The sequence below is a fragment of the Tachypleus tridentatus genome, chromosome 6 (genome assembly GCF_004210375.1).
Source record: "Tachypleus tridentatus isolate NWPU-2018 chromosome 6, ASM421037v1, whole genome shotgun sequence".
In the NCBI taxonomy this organism is placed as follows: domain Eukaryota; kingdom Metazoa; phylum Arthropoda; class Merostomata; order Xiphosura; family Limulidae; genus Tachypleus; species Tachypleus tridentatus.
Window position 1 is genome coordinate 83,683,726 of NC_134830.1, and position 17,722 is coordinate 83,701,447.

A 17,722-nucleotide genomic window follows, 5' to 3' on the forward strand; every position below is an offset into this window, starting at 1 on the left:
CCAGTAAGTTTATGTTATTTTTAAGGTCTATATTTTTATTTATAGTATTAATTGTATTATGTCACATGATATGAGCCGATGATTATTTGTTATATCTTCCACGAAAGGGAAACTATTTAGTTGCATGAGCATTAGAAATGACTTAGGACTAAGGCAATTAAAATGAAATAGTGTTTTTAAAAGAATGATAACTCTTACAACATGGGAATTGCATTGAGTATTTCATATATTTACTGCATAGTACTGAACTTCTGTGTATGTGTGTGGGGAGGCATGGGTGAATTATAAGAGTGATTTTCTGTTAGAATTGTCAAATAGTTCTTAATGATTTCTGTTGACTATTCATTTTCTTTTTAGTCTGTAGGTTTGAAATTAGAGATAACTAGCATCAGCATTATAAGCATATTTGAATTTCTTCAGAAATGTAGAAGTTTGGGTCAGTGATACTAGCAGAAATGTAATCTTGTAGTTTTGAAGAGCTTCTAATACTTTACAATAAATTTTAATTTTTCCAATTCCCAGGTGTAGATTAGCATGAATATTTGAAATAATCAACTGTGTGTGAAGTATTTTGGCAAAATATTTACTTATTACATGATGTGGAAAGATAGTGGTTTACAATAATCTGACATAAGTAAATGATAGACAAAATTATCAACGTTTTGATTTTTTTTCATGGAAAGAAAGCAAATTTATAAAGTTTGTTTAATTTGGAAAATTGAGCTTTATACTACCTGTAGCTATTTGAATTCAAAGAGTTGATTCTGCTGTTACAATTGATCTTAGCTTCTGTGTTCCTTCATAAAATCCCCTTGATGTGAAAATCCTGTATGTGGTACGTGTTTGCTGTGTGTGGTAACCCGTGAAGGGGAAGAGAGAATCCTGGTGGGTTAGGGTTCCCATTCCAACTCACCACTTTGGCATTGAATTATTGTAAATGGGCAGTCTTGGGGTGGCCCCCCCAGGTTCATTCAAACTGAGTACCAGCAAAGGACATTCACAATGGGTGTTGTGGACGTAGTGTCTGACACTGGTGTTCGGGTATAATGCTCATGAAACCCTGGCGTCACTGCAGTGCCCTTAAGGCACTGTAGTGCGTCCCCTTGTAGGGCTCCATGGTGGGTGGGGTCAGTGGACACTGAAAAATTTTACATCTATTATGGATAGTCCTAAAACAAAAAAAAATACAACTTGAAACCATCGAAAAAACCTGACTACTGGAAAATGACCAGGCATTGATGAATCTGTACAGCCTAACTCACCACTTGAATCTGTCCTGCAATTCCTGATTATGCATTTCTTAAGTGACAAACCTCTAGGGCAGATGTTCCCATTTTTTATTCAGAAGGGCTTGCTGGCTCCCCTATATTGATAAAAAAGCTACATTCAGGAGACATCTTAGTGGAAACATCTTCATTACAGCATTCCAAACTCCTCCTGACATCAAAGGCCTCGGGGTACATACCCATTGAAGTTACTCCTCATTCCACTTTAAGGACTGTCCCCAAATCGGAGATCCTGCAGGTCTCACCAGCCAAGGTGTCACAGCAGTACACCGATTCTTCACTCAAAAAGATGGAATTCTGGAACCAGCAAATGTTCTAATACTAACATTTACTGTACCACAATAAAAGCAGGATATCTGAATTGTAAGGTGCGACCTGATATTCCAAATCCTGTACAATTTTTACATTGTCAACAATTTGGTCATTCAAAACAATCTTGCCGTGATCCTTGACCTGTGCCCATTATGGTGGTAAAAACCATAATGCCACCGAATGCCAACTCGAACTACATTGTATAAACTGTAATGGTACGCATCCTTCTTATTTTACCTCTTGCCCTAAATGGGTAGAAGAAAAACAAGTACAACATCTCAAGACAGTTAATAATCTCACTTACACAGAGGCTCGAAAATTATTATTATCTATTCCAACCAGAACTTATGCTGCTGTAACCCATTCTACTTCTACAGTAGGAGTCCAAACAGACTTTACCCTATCCCCTACACAATCCTCACCAGCAAATCTTAATGAAACGCTTCCCAAAATCAATACAGTTCATGAATCAGTGTCTCCTTCCATCTCTGTCCTGACCACACATTCAAGTCATTGCCGAACTTCACCTTCTTCTAGTCGAGATGTTTCCATGGGGTCTCCCTCTCTTGATACCCCAAAAATTAAACAAACAACTTATCTGTGCCCTCAATCATTAGTACTGTACCGATAAATTCAGACTCAATTATTTGAGCTAGAGCAGGATCCATAGAGGGCGATAGACCCACATCCAATAAAGAAAAAAAAAACGCAGTCATAAGCAGAAGGACTCTACCGTCTTCTCCTCTGAAATAATTACACATGGCCACACTAATCCAATGGAACTGTCGAGGTTTCCAATCAAATGTGACTGATATCAAAGATCTGATTGACTTTTATCATCCCATATGTCTTTCTTTGCAGGAAACATTTCTACAGCCTACAAATACAGTTACTATCTGCCACTGTTCATTATACCGGAATGACAGGCTATGTGTAGGATGGGGACATGGGGGTGTTGCATTGCTGGTTGATCAGAATTTGCCCACCCATTCCCTGTAATTGACCACACCCTTGGAGGCTGTAGCCATCCATGTCTCCTTGGGTTGTACCATCACTATTTGCTCTCTACATCTTATACCTGAAATGCATTATAATCAATCAGACCTCAATACCCTCATTGAGCAACTGCATACTCTCTTTTTAATTTTGGTAGATTTCAATGGGCATAAATCCCTGTGGGGTGTTTCTTGTATTAATATGAGAGGGTGTGCCATAGAGCATATGCTCCTGAACCACAACCTGGCTTTATTCAATACTGGCTCTTACACATATTTTCATGCACCTACTCAGTCATTTACAGCTATAAATCTTTCTGTCTGTTCCCCTTCACTACTCGCTTGCTTTTCCTGGGAGGTTGCCATTAATCCACGAGGTAGTAATCATTTTCCCATCATCTTACAAGAGATTGGCCGTGATCAGTACCACCAACCCATGTACCTTGGTGGAAGTTGGTCCAGGCCAACTGGCCTTCTTTCACTACTCTCATGGAAAATGATCCTGCCATCTTATGTAAATCATCCATATATGATTGTATAGCAGCAGTAACCAACAGTATTATACAAGCTGCTACTCGATGCATTCCTAAAACCTCAACATATTCCCTATGGCATCCCCGCCCTTGGTGGAATTTTGCCTGTTCTATACAACATAAAACTCAGAAGCGTATTTGGGATAAATTTGAAGATACCCTACGCTCTCAAACCTCATTGCATTTCAGCAAGCCTGTGCACATGCTCAGCAAGTTTTATGTCAAAGCCAGAAGGAATCTCAGGTTAAATACACCTCCAGCATTTCTTCAACCACCAGCAAAAAAGTTATATGGGATAAGATCTGGAGAGTGAGTGGAAGATATGCTTCTGCCCCCTCTCTGTCTTAATATCTGATGGCTATGAAGTTGCAGATGCACAGAGCATTGCCAATACTCTTGGGAACTTCTTCTCTCGTGTATCTAGCTCTTCGAACTTATCCCCTTCCTTTTTAGCCATTAAAACACAGGCAGAGCATCTGCCTCTTTCCTTTTCAACTGACCATTCCTATGACTACAATTGCCCTCTTACACTGATGGAACTCAAACTTGCTATTCATCAGTCTGGCAATACATCTGTCGGACCTAATAATATACATTATGAGATGTTATGCCACCTTTCCCAGAACTCTCTTACTATTCTCCTAGCTGTCTTTAATTGTACATGGCAGGAAAATGTTTATCCAGATTTTTGGCGACAAGCTATCATACTCCCTATTCTTAAACCTTGGAAGGATCCAACAATTCCTTCAAATTCCCGACCCATTGGTTATTATAATTTGAATGAAGTAACTTTAAACGTATCATGAAAGAAAAGTATCTTGGCGTAATGGTTAATCAGTCTCTTATGCCATTCAAGCAATGTGTTGTTGCTAGTTGTAGGGAAAATAGAATTTTAGGTTATACCTATAGAAATAGCGAATACAAGTCTAAAGAAATTATAACTTCATTGTTCAAGTCACTGTTGCTTTGATAAGTTGACTCAGTAAGAACTTGGAGAGAATAATCAATGCCCGCCTTGTATGCTTTCTTGAATCAAACAACCTTCTCTCACTTACTTAGTGTGGACTCCATAGACAATGCTCTATGATAGACCACTTAATACGCCTTGAAACATCAATCAGTGAAGCTTTTTAAGGTGACAACATCTTTTTACTGTTTTTTTTTTATTTAGAAAAAGCTTACAGTACAACATAGAGATATGGCATCTTACGAGACCTTCACTCACATGTATTGCATGGAAACTTACCCCTTTTCATCCAGCAATTCTTAATGAAGCACCAATTCCAAGTTTGTGTGGGCTCAACACTTTCACATTTTTTCCCACAGGAACTTGGAGTCCCTCAGGGCTGTATTCTGAGTGTCACACTTTTCATTATAAAGATCAATGCCATTACTGAACAGCTACCCCTTACAGTTGTATACGGTCTTTTTGTTGATGACTTTCACATCTCATGTCAGTCATCAAAAATGAGGTTTATTGAACGGCATCTACAAACTGCAATCATTCAGATACTGAAGTGGACCACGGCAAATAGTTTTAAACTTTCACTCTCTAAAACTGTTTGTATACATTTCTACTGCAAATGGAGAATCCATCCAGATCCAGAACTCCGTTTTGATAATGTTGTACTTCCTGTCATCCCTGAGGCAAAGTTCTTAGGTTTTATATTTGATTGTAAATTAAATTTTATATCGCACATCAAGCAACTTCGTATCAAATGTCTAAAAGCATCGAACATTCAACATGACCTCTCTTCTACTTCTTGGGGAGCAGATCGATACTCCATGCTCAAAATTTATCGTGCCCTTGTTCGATCCAGACTTGCCTATGGGTCTGTGGTCTATGGTTTTTCCAAAACCTCAGCACTGAAAATGTTTGATTCTGTCCATCACCAGGGGCTTTGGCTTTGCATTGGAGCTTTTGTACTTCTCCTGTGCAAAGTTTGTATGTGGAGTCTCATGAACCCCTCTATATATTTGCCATTTGCAACTATCTCTAATGTATGCTTCCAAAGTTCAATCCTTACCACAGCATTCTACCTGGAGTTGTGTTTTCCAACCACAATGGACCACAATTTTTAATAACAGAAAATCTGCCATTGTTTCTTTTAGTCTCCGTATCCAGGTGCAATTAAAAGATTTGGATTTATCCTTGAACAACATTACAGTTTCTTCAAATCAGCCTATTCCACCATGTCAAATTACTGTCCCCAATTGTAACCTATCTTTGAGTCATCTGAGAAAAGCAGATACACCCGATTGGAAATATCGCTCTTTCTCTGCTGAACATCTCATATGATTCATCCATTCCTATATATACAGATGGTTCCAAATCAGGTAACTCAGTGGGCTCAGCCATGGTTTGTGACAGTTTGATTGCAGCACACAGACTCCCCTTTACAGTTTCTGTTTTCACTGCCAAATTGTATGCCATCTCTCTTGCCCTAAATCATGAAATAATGCAATATACAAATTGTACAATATATACGGGTTCAGCTGTCTATTAGCCCTGGAATCATTCCATGATAGTCACCATCCTTTTCTCATCAATATTGAAAACAATTGCCCATCTTTCTCTCTCATCTTTCTCCCTCCAATTCTTTTGGATACCAGGTCATGTTGGTATTTGTGGGAATGAGCTGGCCGACAGAGCTGCAAAGCCTCTCTCTTCTGGATCTATCATCCCAGTACCCATTCCATTACACAGACTATGGTCCAGTTATCAAATCCAGACTGTACACTAGATGGCAGGCAACTTGGAATGAGCACCACAATAACAAGCTTTTTTCAAATCAGACCTTCTCTTGGTCTTTGGTCCTCTTGCTTCTGTAAAAATCAAAGAGAGAAGGTTGTTTTGAGAAGGCAACACATTGGTCACATTTTTTTTAACCCACCACTTTCTTTTATCTGGAACTGCTGCACCAATGTGTGGTCTATGTGGCACTCAGATCACAATCATCCACATTTTATTATCATGCCATTGTTACAACCTAGCACAACGACACCATTTTAAAGATATTTGTAAGGTGGGTTTGCCCTTGACTTTGGCCCATGTTATAGGTGATACTGCTGATCTCACTCATGTTTTTACATTTTGAAGAGCCATTAGTCTTTTACACTTAATTTAAGGTTTTTTATTGAACTATATAGTGTTTTAGCATGATTTATTTTACACATTTTAATTTTTTTACACGATTGCTTTAACACATTTCAATTTTTATTTTGACTTAAACCCAGGACTGGAAAGGGTGACTGACTGCAATTTCGATCTTCTTGCTTCAGTATTCCTGGCAGTTCCTAATTTTATATATTTTGCTTTTTACCTCAATTGCCCTATACCTATAATGTACCACATCTTGTCTCGGCACAGATAGCCTTGTAGCTTTGTGCCAATAAACATTGAATAACTACCTACCTTCATAAAATCATGTAATTGAAACACAGTGTAGAAAGCTTGATCAGAAAATAACTTCAAAGAAAAGTATTTTTTCATCAATATGAATTTGTTATTGAAATCAGGTTGTAAATAATATAATTTAATTCTATTTTTCCATTATCACTGATCAGTTTGGACTATGCAGTTCCATGCCACCCTTAATAATTACTTTGTAGCTCCTTCAGTTTTAAGAAAACTTGATTTCCCATAGTGAGGAAAAACCCACTTGAAGTAGTAATTTATTCATAAGACAGCTAGTATGGGTATTAAGACTGTACGTTATTTTAATTAATGTTTTAATACCCATACTAGCTGTCTTATGCATACAAAACCTGATTTGCATCTGCAAACTATAAGCATAAAAAATGTTTATTTTTCTTAAAGGATACCTTATTTGACTTGTTTACTTTTTAGCTAAAGTAAAAAACCCTAAAGGAGTAAATGCTGCAAGTATTTCCATTACTTTTTGTGATTTCATATTATTTATCTACATTTAGTAATCAAACTTGTAAGTGTTAAGATCTGTATGATACAAAACCAACTCTGCTTGCATTTCAGATGTTTTTATCAATTTTGTACTAGATTGTTTTGAATAAAAATTTTTAGCATATATTGCATCTCACTTATATATGTAAGAAAGGCTCATTTGGGTTGAGAAAATATTTTACATAGAGGAGCCGTTTTTACATATATATATCTCTACAAGTGGATTTTCTCGACATCACTGCATCTCACTTTGTTTTATGGTGAGATAGTTCTGGTATGAATAATACTTGTGAGAAAAATTATTATTCCTACATTATATGTAATTTTCCTAAATATATATATATATATATTTATTTTTTCTTTTTATATGTATATGTACCATAGCAAGATTAAGGTTTTGAAAGATTTACTTCTTCCCTTGCCCTATGTTTACTTAACAATAAGTTTGAAGCTTATCTTGCAAAAAATTATATTTCAGTACCAATGTTTAAGCACAGTATGGTTATTCTTACATTTCAATCTTACTTTTTTTCTATTTCCACCAACTCAGTGCTTCAAATGTGTTCCATAACAGTGTGTGTATATTCACAGGTAATTTTAATGCAGATAGTATACTTTTGCTTTAGATTTTACAGTTTTACTCCTTTTGCCCTTGATTATATTTCTGATAATTCTATCTGCCCCACAATACAATTCACTTTGGAAATGGAATTTAGTAAAAATAGGGGCTTTCTATCTGCATCACTCCACATGAAGTTGTTCTCGATTGCTATACTGCCACACACAAATTCATGTCAAAATTTGTCTTCTTTTTCATCATTTGCTCATGGGACCATTGAGGTCTTTTCACATAATGAAGATATTACGTTTGAACTGAATTATTGAAAATATATGGTTATTGATAGAGGTTATAAACTGTATATTAAGGATAAGATTTGTGGAAAAACTGTAATAAATAAAAAATTTCAGAGTTTTTAATTATATATATATATAACTTTTACCTTTAGACAGTAAATTATTGGACATTCTTAGATGTTAAGTTCTTACTTTATGAAATGTATGCACAAGACTGGTCATAGAATATGTGGAAACGTTCTGGTGATATTTTCATAGGTTTATAAATATTCACCTCTCAAACCACCCCTAAGTGGCACAGTGATATGTCTGTAGACTTATAACACTAGAAACCAGGTTTTAATACCCATGTTTTGAAGAGCACAGATAGTCTATTGTGTAGCTTTATGTTTAACAACAAACAAATTCTCACACTTTAAATTAGTATGTGGAAACTGCTAATATTCTTTTTCACACGTTCAGAATGATGAGTTTCTTGCATGAAAATTAATATATTGAAAGTTACCAGTTAATTGTTTAGACAGAAAATAAAATGTTGATGTTAATGCTGTATGTCAGTATTATATTTTACATTTAATTGTTGAGTTAAGAGAAAACAAATTGTAACTTACCAGTTTTGTTACAGTGAAGGTTTAATAAAATTTATATTATGATTTCTTACTGTGATCTTACTTGATTTTAGTTGTCAAAAAATACGTATATATATAAATAAAGTCTTTACTGTCATAATGATCTTAAATTACATTTTTTCTCTCTGTCTCACTCTTATATATTTAGATTTTGGCTAAAGTAATATCAGCTGTGCTGCGATTTAGTGAAGACCAAACCCAGCAAATACTAACTAGAGAAGAAGCTCGTCAATCAATGGTAAAGTTGCATTTTATGTTGTTCTGGATGGATATAAGATAGTTATTAAAATTGATAATTTATAGCCTTTATATCTTTGTTTCAAGTTTTTTTCACGTATTCTTTTGTATGTAGTAATTCTTGAATTACAATAAGACTTGTGCTTTGATTTTTTGGATACTAACAAAGGCTTTTATTATAATAGACAAGAGAATGAAGTAAAATTAATCTACATTAAAGCACTGTGCTTGTACTTTTACAATATATAATAAATTTTCATTTATCTTATCACACTTATTGAATCAGTTGTCTCTTGGTGCTTATTATTGTTTATGTTTTGAGTCTAAAATATTTAAATGGTTATAATCATAAAGTTTATTTCATTTGATTTTGAGAAGAAACCAAACTAACGTACTAGTTCTGTAATAGGAAAAACATAAATTAAGAACTACAGCTTCTATGGCTGAAATTGTTGTGTTATGTTATTCTGATTGTTATTCTTTGTATACAATAAAGAGCATACTTGATGGGGCATAAGATGAAACAAAAATATTGTTGTGATGTACATTCTATGTCAGTTTATCAGATTTTAAAGAATGAAATAACCTTCTTATGTATTATATACTTCTATAAAATTACAGTTAATGATATATTGAGTCTTTTTTATGATTTATTAAAGTTAGTTAAATAATTTATTTCCATAAGATTAAAACTTATAAGTAAAAACTGAATGAGTGTGTAATTGATAAAAATAAAACTCCTTATATTTCTTTTGTTTATTATCACCTTAAAATATTTAATATTTATGTGTGTGTGTGTGTGTGTGTTCAAAATTGCAAACTTAGATATCTTTTTAGTTTTATTGACTAAATGTACTCAGAATTTTCCAAGTGAGAAACAAAGAATGTTTACAATTAGGACTTTGTAACTGAACTAACTGGAATGATTAAAAGTTTTATAGCCAATGCTACACCTGAAAGAACTTTTTTTTTTCATATTTCTCCTTATAGAAGTAACCTAGCTCTTCAAGTTCCTGCTCTTTGTAAAACTGCTACAGTCAGTGGGTAGGAAATAATTTTTATTATAATATCTATCTAAATTATAAAAGTTACTTTAAACATTACAATTTATAATCCTGTGCTCTATAGCTTGTTTCCTGCCATATTTTGCTTGTATTTGTATTCTTTGAAACTGATCAAGAAAAGAACAGAAAGACATTAAAACACATAGTCTTATAAATGCTCGTGGTAGGATTGAAGACTTGAAATGTTATGCCTAAAAACTTGGAATTACACAATAGCAAGAGAAAATTTGTGTATTAATATCCTTTAAAACTATAAGACCACAGTTCCTTGGGAAAATCATAAACAGAACTAAGAATTTAAGATTACTTGCCATACCTTAACCCACACTCAACAATACTGTATTGTATTTGAACAAATAAGTCTGTATAAGAAGATAAAGTAAACCATAGCTTGGACTATAGCAGGTAAGTGAATGTTACAAGGCTTTTGTATACAAAAGTATCAGGTTTGTTTGTTTTTTTTAATTATGTTTTAAGTAATGATCAGCTCATGTATTTCTTCTTTTCAAATGTTGACTATACCACATGCTCAGTAATTTTGATTTTAAAATTAAAATCACTTTTATGCATCAGAAAATTTTCACATGCAAAATCTTTATAACCTATTAACCTTCAGATAATTATCAAACTTTTTTTTTAGAAAATAAAACTTTATATTTTATCTGTTATTTTTGACTATGGTATCTCTGTGCAGGTTTGGTTAGTTTTAATAATCTCGTAACCACCATAAAAAATTATATAAACATAAATAATACTTTTTTCCATTCTAGAATGAGTATAGATTATAAAATAAGACCACAAATGTTTAGTCTAAATAGCTTAAATCTCATAAAATTATACATCTAAATGTATTTATTATTTTTGTTTTATTGACTTTTCAGCAGTGTCTGACTGACATTATAGAAGTTTCTGTGACTCAGGCAAATGCATTCATGATGCCAGGTCTAATTGTATAAAACTGGTCTTTGCATAATAGGCTGTTCTGGCTTTGTTGTATTGGGCCAGTGCTTTGTAAAATACACTCATAGTTTAGTTACAATACATTACTTAAGTAAAAATTTTTACTGTTTACAATTAAGTTCTTAAATTTTAGCTGTTTCTTTAAAACATATAACAGTAAAAGAAATGTGGAAAGCAATGATGTCTACAACTAATGGTTGCAAAAAAGTTTGTACCTTGCATGCAAAGCCTTGCTAAGTTTCACATGTGAAGGATGTAAAACAAATAACTAAGTTTTATATGTGCATTTTCAAATAAGGAAAAATTATAAATTACTCTATCAGTATTGTAAAACTTTAATTTAACAGGCTTACTAACTAAACTGTATTTGGGTTAAAAATAATAATATTTTTGAAACAACATTTTTCACTTACTTTTCCTTCTGAGATTTGAGACAAAAGAAATAATTTTTGGAACTTTTTACCTACAACAGCCTGAAAGAAAGTCACATGGAGAAATTCATGACAGAGTGAGTCTCTTTCAATTATTTATTACAACATTCACTCATAGGATCTGTCCAGTTGGCTGGTGGTGCATTTTAGAGTATACTTATTTCCCAAAATTCTGCATTTAATCCACAGTAACAGAAAGTCTTCATACATTCTCCCAGACTCCATATATCCCCACTGTGAGATGGGATGTTCTACAACATCACATGGGGTATTCTTGTGGTATAGTTATATATCTGACTACTATCTGATCTTTTCTTTACCTTTTCTATGGACTATTGTGGAAAAAACGCCAGAACCAAGGGGTGCTCTGCCTGATTCTCTGGCTTTTCAAAATAGAGATACATGATAGGACATTGCACTGTCTCCAGTAAAAGACCTTTACAGCAAAAACAGGATTAATGGAGATCCAGACATTTCTCTGGGTCTCCCCACCATTAATTTTTATCTCTTTTACTTACCAGTTCATAACTAGGGTGATGGACAATGGAGAATCCTCACTGATTGGAACCTGACTACTTCGTCTCGAACATAAGGTGCCATTCATTGGGGTGATGGTAATGCTGTCAACATAGTGAAGATCACCTATCATATAACTATATTTACAACATGCCACATGTATCCTACACCTATGGCACAGGTTTGTATCATGGAGTTGAGGCAAACACATTACAAGATTTGCAGCCTGTAACTGTGTAGCACATGTCATTTTATTGTACTCTCCTTCTGCAGCTGTGTCTGTTCAATAGAGTCAAGTTGAGTTGAATAGAGCACACACAAACAAGTCATGCTCATGTCCTATAGCTGATATCTGTTAAGGTATGCACAAATATCATTCCACACTCTGTGGCATGAATTCCATGCCATCCTCCCACTGTAGGTGTTGGTCCAATAGTCTGAATACCAGTTGAAGGAAGCACAAGGTACAGTCTAAATGCTTTCCAACCATGCTACACATATTAGCTCTCTGGCCTCTCGTGTGAAAGTACTCTGATGGCCGTGTTTTTATTCTATCCATGTCTGATATACAGAAGTTTGTTTGCCTCTTCCTCTCTTTTTCATGTGCAAAGAAGAGATAAGATGCAGTCTTTCACATGTGTACCCCATGGAGCTCTTGCCATTGGGAGTTGTAATCTATGGGGGTTTTTTAAGTGCTTTCTGAAAGAAACTCATTTAGGTAAATCTTTGCACTGGCCCCTCCACCATTTTATTTGGCCCGGCATGGCCAAGTGTGTTAAGGCGTGCGACTCGTAATTGAGGGTAGCGGGTTCACATCCCCATTCGTGCTAAACATGCTCGCCCTTTCAGCCATGGGGGCGTTATAATGTAACGGTCAATCCCACTATTCATTGGTAAAAGAGTAGCCCAAGAGTTGGCGGTGGGTGGTGATGACTAGCTGCCTTCCCTCTAATCTTACACTACTAAATTAGGGACGGCTAGCACAGATAGCCCTCGAGTAGCTTTGTGCGAAATTCAAAAACAAACAAACCATTTTATTTTAGGATTCTAGCTTAACTGTGTGCAGAAGTATGTATAGTCTCAAAAGTTAACATTTTCCTTACTTGAAAATACGTTTATGATAGATACCTTTTCACACACATTTCTGCTCTTCTTCCCCACTTCCATTGTACCTTAGTATTCCTTACTTCATTAAAGAATGATGATTCACAAGAGCAATAGCATAGAGGAAGTTATTGCACATGGAGGTGCAATACGTCTGTTGGTGAAGTGATTTTGCACAATAGTAACTTCTTTATGCATCAGTGCTGTTCATGAGAATCACGCTAATGAGGTGAATGTTGCCTGAAGGATAGTGGCATGCAAATCTCTAAAGCTGATGCATGGTGAAGATAGCTTAATTGTATGAAGTAGTAAGTGTCTGTGAGAAATATATTTTGAGATGAAGGAAATGTTAACTTAAAATATTTTTCTTCATATAAATATTAGTTCTGTTTATTTAATAAAGGCACTTTAAATGCAGTTGTGATGAGGAAGTGAAGAAAAAAGTTGTGTGTGTGTGTGTATACACCTAAAAAAGAATATGGCCTAAATTATTAAATTTTGTACCTAAAATTTTTATGCAGTTTATTATATGTTGTGTAATAGCATGTATAGTGTTCCATTTTATGCACATTTACCTGAATGTACATTTTTTATATATTCTGAAATAGGTCTTTATGGTAATCAAAAATAAGTTTGATTTTATTATTACTGACTGCATGATCTGTTTGAAATAAAGCTTGTGAGCAAATTCTTTGTATAAAATTTTTTAAAATCTTTAATTAACAAACTTTAACCTAAAAGTGTATGTTTTTGAGCAAATGCAAAGGAAAATGTTAAGAGAAATATAGAGTTAATTTGAAATGTATAAAACTAATAAGAAACTATTCAGAACAATATTATATATAATTAATCCTTCCTTTTATAAAGCCCAACATAGCCAGGTAGTTAGAGCTCTTGTAATCTGAGGGTTGTAGATTCAAATCCTGTCATACCATACATGCTTGCTTTTTTAGCTGTGAATGCATTATAAAGTGATGGGCAGTACCACTGTTTGTTAGTAAGAGAGTAACCCAAGAGTTGAAAGTAGTTGATGATGAGTACTTGTCTTGGGGGGCTTGAGTCCCCAAAAAATGAGTTGAGTCCCCCTCCACCCCCAATATTGTTAACTACATATATTCATAAAATATGGAAAACACAATCGTTGTTGTTGCTTAACAATTAACATCAAAGAGACATAGATCTGTAGAACTCAACATCTTTATTCAGACAGAAGTATGTGTCGTGTCCCATAGCATTGTACTGAATGCACTGAAACTTGTGCACTGTATTACTGCTCTTTGTGTGCCAGGAGACACACCTTCTATGCCATCATAGACAGGGTGCTCAACGAGCTGAATAGAAGATTCTCCTCTGATGCCTGCAGTGTTCTGCATTGAACCCCAAACACTCCACATTTCTGGACTAAAATCAGCATTGTACTAAAAAAATTAAAACTATAGAATTTAGTTTTACTTCATTTTGTGACATTTTAATATTGTAAGTGATGTAGGAGAAAATTTGTTACAACTATTATTAATATAAAACAATAAAAAAGTAACAATTGTATTAATAAAATTCATTAAAATTTGTTAACAGATCATGTTTCAATAATGTTTAAATTGCCATCAATTTAAAATGTGTCATCTAAATGTCATTGTTGTACTTCCTTATGCACAAAATACCTTGGTACATAATAAACTGATAAATCTGGTGTTGAGAAACTGAATTTGATGAAAGATGTAGGGTTAATAAATTTCAGTTATTTTGTCATATTTTATGATTTTGTCTATTTCTTTGTGTTTTATATTCATTTTAGCATGAAGTAGTTATTTATATGAATACAAATATTATTGGTAGATTTCCTTCATTGACCTGTATAAAACAGTGGAGTTGATAAAGGTAATGATGTCTGATAAAGTTTCTTTATGGGTAGCAAGAAACTATTTTAATGACAGTTGATTGATCTTATTGTTTGGGATAATTTTCATTACAGAATGAATTGCCTGTCATTACCACAAACAACACAGACAGGTAATCTAGGCCTTCTGTTAAAAGGTTTTTGTTGATCTAATTAGAATGAAGAAGCAAGCAAACAGTTGATGTAGAAAAATTATATTAATATAATTTTTATAATTTATCAAATCAATATAATTTGTTACTTACTTAAAAGTATGTCACATTGTTTGTTAATTAAATCATGCAAATTATTCACCTGGTAAAAATAACATTGTGAAAAAGGTTTGTAGTGAGAAGAAAATAACTTGTAATTAATATACTTTGAGGGAAGAATTTTTTAAATCTTTGCCCTAAAGTTTTATATTTTCATGGTGAGAGCTCAGCAGTGACTTAATATGACATATATTTGTTATGGGAATTTTGCACTAAGCTACACAAGGGCTAGCTATCTGTGCTAGTCATTCCTAATTTAGCAGTATAAGACTAGAGGGAAGGCAGTTAGTTATCATCACCCATCTACAACTCTTAGGCTACCCTTTTACCAATGAATAGTGGGATTGACAATCACATTATGATGCCCCATGGCTGAAAGGGTGAATATGTTTCGTGTGGCGGGAATTTGAACCTGTGATCCACAGGTTACGAATCAAGAGCCTTAACCACTTGGCCATGCTGTGCCGATGATATATGTAAATCTCTAAACATTTCCTTGTGTTACTAGTTACAAAAATGTTTCTTACTTTTAAATTAATAATAAAAAACACATTTCATTTTTAAATTAACTTGAAAAACGTATTCAGAATTTCAGACAGTCTGTTAATATTGTGTTCTCACACCTGATGATATAAAGCAGGTGTTAAAAAATTGTCAGCCAGCAAAAATATGTTGAGCATGTGTTGAAAACTCCAGTTGTTATATTAACATTGTAAATCATTCCAGTGTAAATGTTTAATAATTGTAATAATAACCACTCAGTAATGGTTAAAATATTTTTATCATATGAAAAATAGCTGCATTTATCATTGTGGGTTGGACTGATGCACTAAACTACTAAAATAACACATTTTTATGAACTTTCTTGAAAAGTTTTACTGAACGTTCCTTCTCTTTTTATGTGTGCAACTTTGCAGATAAATCATACATCATAAAATTAGAATTTATATATTTGCTATAATAATATCATGCCATTTCTTTCTCTTTAGGCTGAACTAGTATACTATAAATCATGTAACTAAAGGTCACAAATTTTAATATGTATTTTCTTTTATAGAAGACTTCTTGAGAAAAAGAGGAACAGGAAGATGTAATAGTCTGTATAAAAGGTCTTCTGTGTATAGTGCAAAATAAAATGTAGCTGTAACTTGGTATTTTACTGTATCAAATAATACATTCATAGATATAATTTCATAAGTAGTTTTTGAAATAATAAGCTTTAAAGGGTGATATCAAATTTGATATATATATATTCTTAATTTGAACTTTGGTGGTATCAAGAAATGGAAATGTGTATTTAAAATGGTTTTTAGATTTTTTAACATAAATCAGAAAAAAAAATGGTTCATCTTCATATTAATATGGTATTACTGTATGAAATGTGGTTTGACATGGTACTTTTGAGGAGTAGAAAGTGGGTAAACCTTATTTAAAGGAACATTCCTACAGAATTTGCATTTTTTGTTCTTAAATAATGTGAGTAAAGTATGAAACTTTTCCCAAGGTATATGCAGTAATCATTTCATTTGTTGTCTACTGTATATCAGTTTACCTGAAGAAAGTTTAAAAACATTTAACATATTTCTTAAAATAGTTTCAAGGGTTTGAAGCCATCAATATTTTACACACAAAATTTAAAAAAAAACTGTCACTTAAATTATGTATTTTACTTTTGCAGATAATAGTTTTGGCTAACATTTAACTACATTTTTTTAAGAAATATATTTAGAACTTTAAAAAATTGTAAAAGCTAAAACTGAACATATAATCTCTGGAGTTAAACACCATTTTATATTTTTGTAGTTTAAGGTCAGTTAAACAATGCAGTTACAACTTTGTGCAGATCATTTTCTTATATTGCATAGTTTATATAGGTAAACTGTAATTATTTCTGTTAAAATGGAAAATTATGATTTTAATCATCTTGAAAATAATTCATTATTAGGAAACTGAAGTTAATAATGATCTCAAGAAAATGCTGCCAATCCTTTTAAGTTTCATTTGTGAAAAAATAAATGATTATTTTGCAAATAACACTATGTGCTTTGTGTGTGTAAAATATATGAAGGAAATAGTAAATTTCAATATCTGAATGTTTTAGATAGTAGAATGCCTAAGCTGGCAGAACATGACATCCAGTTAAAACATATGTTAATTACTACATCAAGATAAAATTATTTTATTCTTTACTGGACTACTTTGTGTATCCAGTAAGAAATTTATTTCATTTGTATTTTGTTGCTGATAAGATCTATTGCTCAGTATCAGATTTCACCAAGCTAGCTGAGTTACAAAATCTTAGTTAAAATCCATTTTATAAGACAAAAAGTTTTATTAGATATCCACACTACCAACCAGTTAATTGAAAAATTATGTAAAACAGGCTTGGTGCTATTCCATTGTGTTTGTTAACTGTGTTTTTTTATTTTTAGTTGGTAAAGAATGATGTGATTTAAATAATTATCAGGCCTAGATTTTACACTTGAATAGAAGGAATTATGAAGAGTTATAAGAACTATACAGATGTAAAGAAAAATTATAAAAATTACCAGCTGCTGGCTACTGTTTTTTCATTCCATTATTTTTTAATGAATCAAGTTTCAAATTGAATAAAAATGGAAGGATTAATTCTATCTAAACTTGCTTATGCAAAATGCATTGCTCAGTTGTCTTACTCAGAAGTGCATTGGGAAAACCATGGATTCATTAGAAAATGTTTAGTTCTTCAGA

The 17,722-nt window shown here is 33.2% G+C and overlaps 1 protein-coding gene across 2 annotated transcripts in view; it reads left to right on the forward strand.

Moving 5' to 3' along the window:
* LOC143252930 (uncharacterized) overlaps positions 1–17,026 on the forward strand; it is a 55,448-nt gene extending 38,422 nt beyond the window's left edge. For both annotated transcript variants that reach the window (XR_013029249.1, XM_076505821.1), the window contains 3 exons: positions 8,681–8,770; positions 9,760–9,813; positions 16,050–17,026. Coding sequence is in view for 1 of the 2 variants with exons in the window: in XM_076505821.1 (XP_076361936.1) it covers positions 8,681–8,770; positions 9,760–9,765 (96 nt within the window). In the remaining variant the exon portion in view is untranslated. The remainder of the gene's footprint in view (positions 1–8,680; positions 8,771–9,759; positions 9,814–16,049) is intronic.
* Positions 17,027–17,722: the final 696 nt, after the last annotated feature.